This window comes from Nilaparvata lugens, chromosome 1 (genome assembly GCF_014356525.2).
Source record: "Nilaparvata lugens isolate BPH chromosome 1, ASM1435652v1, whole genome shotgun sequence".
NCBI classification, from domain to species: domain Eukaryota; kingdom Metazoa; phylum Arthropoda; class Insecta; order Hemiptera; family Delphacidae; genus Nilaparvata; species Nilaparvata lugens.
Genome location: NC_052504.1, coordinates 1,177,460 through 1,188,047, shown reverse-complemented (window position 1 = coordinate 1,188,047; position 10,588 = coordinate 1,177,460). Strand labels below are relative to the sequence as shown.

The 10,588-nt window shown below is 32.5% G+C and overlaps 1 protein-coding gene across 1 annotated transcript; it reads right to left on the bottom strand.

Annotated features, from left to right (window-relative positions):
* Positions 1-242: 242 nt before the first annotated feature.
* Positions 243-4,947, bottom strand: LOC111045356. Its single transcript, XM_039427312.1, has 2 exons — positions 4,686-4,947; positions 243-691 (listed from the first exon to the last, which is right to left on the bottom strand). The coding sequence occupies exons 1-2, from the start codon at positions 4,786-4,788 to the stop codon at positions 492-494; spliced, it is 303 nt and encodes a 100-aa protein (XP_039283246.1). The 5' UTR covers positions 4,789-4,947; the 3' UTR covers positions 243-491.
* Positions 4,948-10,588: the final 5,641 nt, after the last annotated feature.

Below are 10,588 nucleotides of genomic sequence, written 5' to 3'. Positions count from 1 at the left end.
GTGAAAATAACATTATACTAATTTTGCATAGTAGGTTTTTAATTTAATTTAATTTTATTATTTTACAAAGGCGACTTCTTAGAAGTATTTTAAGCCTAGATGATGATGATGGGATGAATGATAATACAATGAAGGTAGAGTTATTAATGAATAAAAATTATAGGTTATGCTATCCACTTTGAATCGATTTGAGTCCACTTTCAGTCTAGTTAATGGTTTTTCCAGTCAAAATAGAAAGAAAAAGAAAAATCTCAGTACCCTTTTTGAATTATTTAATCACATATTAAATAATTCAAAAAGGGTACTGAGATTTTTATGTTTTTTTTAATTTTTATTTAATATGTGATTAAATAATTCAATAAGGGTACTGAGATTTTCTTTTTCTTCCCACCCCCAGCGTAGCCCTCCTGAAAAGTTCACTATTTTATGAATGAGTGACTGATTATGTCTCGTCATTTCAACTGTCATTGATATGATTGATTATGATGTGATCACTTTTCCTTGCAGTAACAGCTCTCATACTTGATGTAATTGTTATCTTTGAGCAAGTAACGGTTCTTGTAGTGCTTGTACTGGGAACGGTTCTTGTTGTTCTCGACAAAAGTCGGATCCTTGCTGAGTCTCCAACACTGTCTGAAGTTTTTGATTCGTTGGAAGAATCGGCGGTGTCTGTTGAGGGGTCGATTCGATTCTGAAATTTAACAAAGAAAAAAACTTGAATGAATCCAAATTTAATTGAGTAGAGAAAAAATAGGTAAAGATTTGTTCACAATAAGCTTTTTATTTACATTGATACAGAAACTCCAATACAGTCTGAAAGAAAAATACTGTTAATTTTATTCATTTTCTTTTGTAGTTTTCTTTCAGAATGTATTGAAGTTTCTTGCTTAATTGACCGAACGTAATGAGGTCTATGTTTCAACTCGATTTGCTTTTGATGTCTGTCTGTATGTAACGCGATTACGGCCAAACGCGTTGATAGAATTCGATGAGATTTGGCAGGAATATTCCTTCTTTAACTGCGCGTCGATGTATACTCAAGGTTTTTTGAAATTTTTCATTTTAAGGATAATATGAAAAGAAAAGGAATTCCTCCATACTCTGAAATCACTATATATATAATCTACTTTGAAGATAGGATCAATCAGACTATAGAATTATTCATAATCAATCATCTGACAAGTGGCATTCATTGCTTGCAATACACTAGATGTCTGGCCGTGTCTATTTCTATGATTGTAGGGTTTCAATATTTTTTATGATGAGTGCCCATCAGCAGTACGGTATCAATATTCTCTCATTTGAAAAACAAATTTGATAGGTGATTGAAAATTATTAAATGAACTGAATAATGCCGGAGAAATTATAATATTCTTGATTGAAAATAATAATAATTTTAAAATAGTTGAGAAATATTATTTTCCTACAGTTACGTTGAAAAGTGGCCATTGCTGCACTGATTACAGAACGCAAAAGAATCACTTTTCCGCTCTAGTGCGGGAAAAATTTTTCTGCACTCCAGATTTGCAACATGGCAACGCAAAATACTTAGTAGGTTATATGGAGCACCAGTGCAGCAAAATCAAAATGAAGTTGGTAACAGTGACTGGGCTGCTATAGTGAGCAGAGGTGCAACGAAGCACAACGCGCAAATTATTAATTAGATATTTATAACCAAGGACAACATTTTTATTCAATTTGACAATAAATTAAGGTTTTTATCAATAATAAAATTACACAGAAAAACATGTGATGCATTTCAGGCAATTTTACCCATAATTACCCACTTTTCATATTCAATGGTAACTGTAGGAAAAACTTAATGTGAAATACGTGCGCAAAGTTACTCTGCTGCACTCAACAAACCATTCCGCCCTCGCCTCCGGCTCGGGCGTAAACGTTTCTTTCGGTGCAGCAAACTGTCACTTTGCGCACTATTTGCACAAATAACTATATCAGATGGAAAGATAATCACGAAACTGGATAAATCATCATATGGGATACAAATTCAAACCTGAACTGAGTTTTTGATCTTGAAGAAAACAAATAACAGTTCTTAAGAGTAAATTATGGTGTATTGTGATTAACAGGTGACATCAGATACGGTACTTGTGGATGAGAAAACTGCGTGAGGTGTACTGTTCACAGAACTACTAGTATAAATAAAAAGCATATTGTTAACAAATCTTTACCCAGTTATTCTCTACTCAAGTGTAATAGATTACAGTTATTCTAAACTTATGTCAAGACCAAGAGGGTTATGTAACATCAATTATTGTTTGAAATAATCTAAAATAGCTTACAAATGACATGCAAAGCAGACGGAGACAGTTGCATTGTTGTGGCAGACTTTAGCTGCATGCCTTGGCATGCACTGCAACTAAGCCCCAGCGGTGTCCTATCACTAAAGCTGCCTCATTTCCAACGCACAAGCCTAAAACTAATGTGGGCATCACCCTCAGTGAAAAATCTTCAAATCAAATCATTTATTGTCACACAACATTTAAATGTTACAACAACGTCATAATTAACAAGAAAACATCAGTTTAAAAATCGATTACAAAGAAATCTTCAACTTTATATAAACCAGTACTTTATATTAACCAGTACTTTTTAAAAGTATTTACAGAAACTATGAAATCTCATGCTTTTTATAATTTCAGGCAAAGCGTAATAAAATTTTATTGACATGTATAAAAGCGCTATCAGCTATCTCATTACCCACGCACAAGCCTGAGGCTGAAGAGGGCATAACCCTCAAAAAATTTTGATACTGTATTAGGTGAGATAAAGTGATCCCTAATGAAAACACAAAAATATTGTCTAATATCACGAATTCAAAAAAATACAGACATACTTCGACACCTATCTTGTGTCATCTTCAGTGTGAAAAATCTCAAACTGAAGATTTTTTGAAATATGTCTGTAATTTTTTCAAATAAAATTCGTTATATTAGACAATATTTTGTGTTTCATTTGAGAAAAAGGCAAAAAAATCTGGTGTGGCGCACTCACACAACTTTCCTTGCCGTTATGAAAATTGATCAACTGACGCTAGTGTTCACGCGCATCTCGAGAGTACTATTCTAAGATCTGAGCCAGCTGTTGACAGGACAATAGCGCTGCAGACATAGTACGAGGTCTGCTATCTCTCCATAGTGAATGATTTGATAGAATGAACAGTTGCCAACAGTTTGCAACTGAATAATCTTATTTTCTCGAATTTTGAGCTTATTTTCAATTTCAGATGAAAATGTTTTTGGACATTAATTGTAGAGATTTTTATGCTCAATCTTTTCCACTTGAAAATTTGTGTTTAAATTGTATCGAAGCCTGATAATTGGGAATCTAAAATCAAATTTTGCATAGATGGGGCGGTGCTCCTGAAATTTTTACAGATATGGGACTTGTGGCAGTTGATAGAGCTTATCAATGACTATTCTAGGTATAAATTTTATCAAATTCGTTGGAGCCTTTTTTGAGAAAATCGCGAAAACCCCTGTTTTTGACAACATTTTCGCCATTTTAGCCGCCATCTTGAATTTGATTTGATCGAAATTGTTCGTGTCGGATCCTTATAGTGTAAGGACCTTAAGTTCCAAATTTCAAGTCATTATTCTGTTAATTGGAAGATGAGATATCGTGTACACACACACACACACACACACACACACACACACACACACATACAGACCAATACCCAAAAACCACTTTTTTGGACGCAGGGGACCTTGAAACGTATAGAAATCTAGAAATTGGGGTACCTTAATTTTTTTCGGAAAGCAATACTTTCATTACCTATGGTAATAGGGCAAGGAAAGTAAAAATCTCACACTGAAGGTTTTTTGAAATATGTCTGTAATGTTTTCAAATAAAATTTGTAATATTAAACAATATTCTTGTGTTTTCATCTAAGAAAAAGACAAACAATTTTAAAAGTTAACTTAGTCTACTTTATTTTTCGATTGTATGTATTATAGTACTAGTAGTACTGTGAACAGTGGACCTCACGAAGTATTCTCATCCACAAGTACCTGATTGAAATATTATAGACCTTTAAGTCTTGTCAGCTGATTTATGATTGTAGTGTTGGGCATCCTGCGCATGACGTCAGAAAAGCAATGGAGTGAAGTTTTTGTATTAAACCAGTCGGGCGGTCTAGTTTTGTAAAGTCTTTTTGTGAGTTAAAAGTAATAAGTCAATAAAGAATCAAGAGTCTAACAGTCTTTTATTAACGAGTACTCCAAATAATCATATTAAAGTATAAACATTATATTTGGCGACGAGGATGGGATAATAATTATTATATAGTCTGATTTTTACTCTTATATTGGCGTATGAAGGAGGCTCCTTTTTCGTTTTATATTAACCTTGAAATGCAAAATTTCCAAAAACCTTGTATATACGTCGACGCGCAATTAAAAAAGAAAACATACCTGTCAAATTTCATGAAATTCTATTATCGTGTTTCGCCGTAAATGCGCAACATATAAAACATATAAACATTTAAACATTCGAACATTTAAACATTAAGAGAAATGCCAAACCGTCGACTTGAATCTTAGACCTCACTTCGCTCGGTCAATTAGTACTGACAAGTTAACTATCAGATAAGATTATTCCCATAACATTGATGTAATATTATAATGATTATTAGTAAATTTAATAGATAAATAAATACATACCTGACTCAGCTTCCATTAAATCAAAGCTAGTACTCTCATCAGCCGATGAAATTGCTAATATTATTACTAGAATACTAAACAACAATAGAATACAGACTCTCATCTTGGCTCTATAACTGTAGTCTTCTAAAACACTGAGAAAAAATCTTCAAATTATTTTGCCAGAGACAAAGAATTTCAAGGAAGGTAACGTGTCTTATATACAGGACTCTTACCCACAGATAACAAGTAGATAAGTTTTGGTTGATTCTCTTCTATTCCTATGTAGTGAGGTCCACGTTATAATGGCAGTGGAGAAAGATAGGAAAACCGTGTTGCCAATTATTGGTCTTGCCACTTATCTTACCCACAGATTACAAAATACAGAAATAGTTGCATTGATCATTCAATATTTATATTTTAGAATTTTCCTGTTTCTCCCATTTATTTCTCTACATACATAATTTGTGGTTGTTTCTCTTCTTTTCCTATAGTGAGGTCCACGTTATAATGGCAGTGGAGGAAGATAGGAGAACAGTGTTGTCGGTTCTCCATCTTGCAACTGCCTTCTGTAGAGGATAGCTGATATCAGTGATATAACATTAACTGTTCAATCTTGTTTAAAATAATCAATTTATATTTAATTCGTGGAGAAATATTTCTCAATGATTTAATAATAAATGACATTGAATATATATTTCTAAATCTTCAAAAGTAAGACGTACTGTAGAGGATCACTGTTCATTCTTGTTTAAAATAAAAAATTATGTTCAATTCGTGAAGAAATATATTTCTCAATGATTTAATAATCAATTTTCATAATTTACATTGAATATTTCTAAATCGTTAAAAGTGAGACGTACTGTAGAGGATAACTGTTCATTCTTGTTTAAAATAAAAAAAATATATTTAATTCGTAAAGAAATATATTTCTCAATGATTTAATAATCAATTTTCATAAATGACATTGAATATATATTTCTAAATCGTTAAAAGTAAGACGATCTGGCAACGTTGCGGAGCTAGAAAAGGATAGCGCTATCTGCTTTGACGAATGATAGACAAGGATAGCAACACAAATGTTGATAAAATACTGCCATTTTAACGTGGACTCTACCACTATATAGGTACTGTATTTAATTCAGAGTTCCTTGACTTTCATTCCTTGTATTCCATCATTTTATGATTATGACAGGAAAATTCGAGATTCTCAGATATAAAGGATGTGGTTGAGGCTAAGTGAGAATCACTGGAAAATGTCAGTATTGATTGAATGGACAGCGTTGAAGTTTCAAATGAGGAATACTGACAGTATGACGTAAGCCTCACAGAATCAAAATCGCCTGTATTGTGGTGACCTGGTTGTAAGATTTTGATATTTTCTGTTCTATTTTCAGCCACAAAAACGGATGATTGGAGAGATTTATTGATATTATAGAGGTATTTTTTCCTATTATAGTAGGCATATTTTTACTTTCCTTGCCCTATTACCATAGGTAAGGAAAGTATTGCTTTCCAAAAAAATTTAAGGTACCCTAATTTCTTGTTTTCTGTACGTTTCATTACTTTCCTTGCCCTATTACCATAGGTAAGGAAAGTATTGCTTTCCAAAAAAGTAAAGGTACCCTAATCTCATGTTTCAAAGTCCCCTGAGTCCAAAAACATGATTTTTGGGTGTTGGTCTGTGTGTGTGTGTGTGTGTGTTGTGTGTGTGTGTGTGTGTGTGTGTGTGTGTGTCTGTGAACACGATAACTTCATTCCTAATTAACCGATTGACTTGAAATTTTAAACTTAAGGTCCTTATACCATGAGGTTCCGACAATGAGAAATTCAATAAAATTCAATTCAAAATGGCGGAAAAAATGGGGAATATGGGTAAAAAACCATGTTTTTCACGGTTTTCTCAAAAACGGCTCCAACGATTTTCTTCAAATTTATACCCTAGGTATGTGTGTGTGTGTCACACACACACACATTTATAAGCCCTATCAACTGACATGAGTCTCATTTCTGGGAAAATTGCAGGAGCTCCGTAATATTCCTGAGAAGAATGAATTTTGTTTAATTTCTATCACGATTTTCTCAAAAATGTCTTGACCGATTTTTTTCAAATTCATACCCTGTATAGTTATTTATCAGCTCTATTAACTGGCATGAGTCTCCTCCCTGGGAAACTAACAGGTGGTCCTCTCCATCCCTGAGAAATTTACTTTGTAACCTCCTTCTCGTGCGTGAGGTAGGTAGGTAGAGCAGTTTATTCAAAAGAACACATGTCGATATTTTATTTGTAGAACAGCTGTTTTGACAACTTTTAAAAAATCCTCAAATTTCATAATTCAAACAAAGGAAAATGTACTCTGAAAACAATAACAATAGTATAATCATAGTTATAATTATTTAGCCGCCAATCGGCATAATGTTATTCCCCGAAATTATCCTCTTTTAAGAATGAGGCTTATAGATCAATGAGCAAGGAAAGTTGTGTGAGTGTACCACACCAGATTTTTGTGTATTGGTTTCACGTGATGAAACATCAATTGGTAAACTATTGGTGTACCTAAACTTGGTGTACCTATTTGGTAAACTTGGTCTATTCTCCCCATATTTGTTTGTACAGGGAAATTAATTTACAGGGATGAATCTAATTGAAAATAATTTTGAGATTTGAGTGAACTTATTATTCTCAAGACTCCAAGTTAAGAAAAAATATCGGGGACCGAGCTTGCAGTACAACAGCATAAAAAATGTATTACGAAAGAAGAAATTATAATAACATTCATACAGAAATGTTCTATCTAATCACAGTAAATTGAGATTAATTCCAAGAGGAATGCAAAAATTTCTCTCACAAAGGCCCAGTTGCACAAAAGCCGGTTAAATTTTAATCCTGATTAACTTCACGTGAACCAAATCAGAGACCATTTCAAAAAGATGGATGTACTGGAATTAATCAGGATTGAAAATAACCCGGCTTGTTTGCAACCGGCAATAAGTACCTGATTGAATGATTACAAAAGTTCAACAGCTGAGTCATAATTTTGACACAGTCCCACACACATGAGCTCGCGCTCACTCACTTCCATCACCAACAGACGACGAAATAATTATTATCAGCTGTTTTTCCAAGGATGAATAATAATTATCCTTTTAATGTCATCCAGCGAGTTTTCCCAGGGATGAGATCGAGTGCAATCGAATCCTTATATTATAAACCTACTATGTTCTGAATTTCGTGAGAATCGTTTTCGAGATCCAGTGCAATACGAACATATAAACAGGAGTTGCTCGTTTAATAGTATAGGATTGTCACAGAATCACTACAGTTTTTCAACATTTCACTATCAAAATCAGAGTTGAGACCAGACTAAAATAAAAGTTTTTGTTTTTGAAAATCTTGTTTCCTGATTAGGGGTTTCATAGAATAAGGCTCGGCTACACAAAATCCTGTTAAATTTAACTGTAATTAAATGTCACGAAAGCCAATTTGGAGAAGCCTTATTTGTAAAAAGCATTCTCTGATTGGCTCACGTGTTATTTAACCATGATCAAAATTAAACAGGTTTTTGTGCAAATGAGCTTAAGTCTTGTAATTGAATACAGAAAAAATGCTACCACACTCTACAGTGAGGTCCACGTTATAATGGCAGTGGAGAAAGATAGGAGAACAACGTTGCCGATCCTCTGTCTTGCCAATGCCTTCTATAGACGGTAGCTGATACAGGTTTATTGATGTAATATTAACGGTTCATTCTCATTTAAAATAATCAATTATATTTTATTAGGCAAGAAATTATATTTTTCAATAATTTCATAATGAATTTTCACAATTTAGATGAAATATTTTGTTGATCAATTATTAATTCTACAATGTTAAAAGACGATCTGGCAGCAGATCAAACCGAGAAAGAGATAGCGCTATCCGCTTTGTTGAATGATAGACAAGGATAGCAATACCATTGCTAATCAAGCACTGCCGTTATAACGTGGACCTCACTATAGGTCCATAGTAAGTTTGTATACCAAGTTCATTTTATTGCGGCCTTTTCCTTTTTATAAAATAACTATAATTTACAAAACACGGGCCCTTAGATAAGACTTCAAAGTTTAAGACCAATCAAATACAGCATAGGAAAAGCTGAAAAAATGAAATAAAACTAAATTTGATAACAAACAAGTTGAAGAGTTAGGAACAAGCCACACGAAGCGTTTTTTCAGATGACTCGACAGGGCAGGAAGCTCTCAGATTGGCTGATTGGGTTGGCGTTTAAGGATCAGCTGATAATCAACCAATCAGAGAGCTTCCTATCTAGCCGAAACATCTGAAAAAACGCTTCATGTGGCTTGGCCCTAATTGGTGTTTTTACTCGAATTCAGTTCATCACATTGGCGAAATAAATGCATTCTATTCTTGAGTTATATGCATTTGAAGATGAGTGATTTCTCTGATCTGAGAGTGGTTTTTGAGAAATTTTATGAGATTTTGTGAGGTTTTTGGTTTCTGTGAGATTTTATGTTTCAGTGAGTAACTCACCTTGTATTGTAGCGAAACGTCTCATATTATAGCACAACACTTGGATTAATTAACTATCTACATCTAGATATCAACTTTATGGACATTAAATAAAACAAAATTTCAAAAAAGAACTTATTTATTCAATAATAAATTGAATATACAATATAGTAGCAAAAATTTAAGTAGTAAAAACAACTTTCATCCATAGAAAGAGTAATCAATTTTCTATTCTTTCATCGAAAGATATTTCCAAACTAATCTTCAAATATATTACTTGAAGATAATTACCACAATGAGGTTAACAAACGATAATAATTAAAATTATGAACAAACTGAAAGACATGCGAACAAAATATTGACTAAAATTATTGAGAAAAGTTGTTCATAGAATTTTTAGCAACAATGATCAACAAACTATAACTATAAATTGTAAACTATAGAGTAACTTATAACCTATAAACAAATCCAAGGTAGCTATAAACCAATAACCAACTTAGTTATTGGTTTATACTAACTAGGTTGATATAAACCAATCCTAGGCTAATAACTTATAAAACAAAACTAAGCACAAAGAAAATGGGTTTAGTTAACATTTCAATATAAATGCAAAAATTTGTCGAGAAAATTTGATCTCAACAAAATAATTTTTGTTCATGCACAGCAATTTTGTTTAGAGGATAATTTAGTATCTAGAAATCTTTGAATTTAAAAAATGTACCATACAATATTATTCTTTAATGATTTTGAAATGTCAGAATATTTCTAATTATTACTTGAAGTAAAACATTGTATAATTGGGTATAATACTATTATTCTTTATTGATTGATACAATAAGTAGATCATCAAAATGATAGGGAGAGAAAAATGAGGTAACCTTGTGCTATTCCTCTCCCAAATTTAGATAAGGTTACACATTATAGTCCGAAATAGGTTAAGTCTTGTAGTTGTTTTGAATTGAAACCTCTAATAACAGAATATTTTCAGAAAGTACACAATTTTGAATTAACAACTCTTCACAGTCAACAATAACTGTATTTTCTATCATATTATATCATATTTGCTGCCGTTATATTATTACAAAATTATAAAAATATGTTTATACAGTATTCTCCATCCTATAAACACATAAACGGGTATAGTGGATAGGGGATAGAGGATATAGTGGATAGATACTCTTCTAATCATAAGAGTACTGTATCATAGTTAGAACTAAATTTATTATTAGCAACTTTTGTATGTATATTATAATAATTATGTAGCACATAAAAGAAACACTTTACAGTTTTATAATATAAATAAAAACAGGAAACACACGACATAGAATAAATACACTAGGGCCGGTTTCCGAGCTCGGGATTTAGCTAAGTTCTAGACTTTAAACAGCTGGAGTCAGAAAATTTGCTTTCCAAA

Bases quoted from the DNA above. Each gene is read 5' to 3' on its own strand.
- LOC111045356 (XM_039427312.1), bottom strand. From the start codon at position 4,788: ATGAGAGTCTGTATTCTATTGTTGTTTAGTATTCTAGTAATAATATTA. The intron at 692-4,685 runs GTATGTATTTAT...GTTAAATTTCAG, and splicing joins TTTAATGGAAGCTGAGTCAG to AATCGAATCGACCCCTCAAC.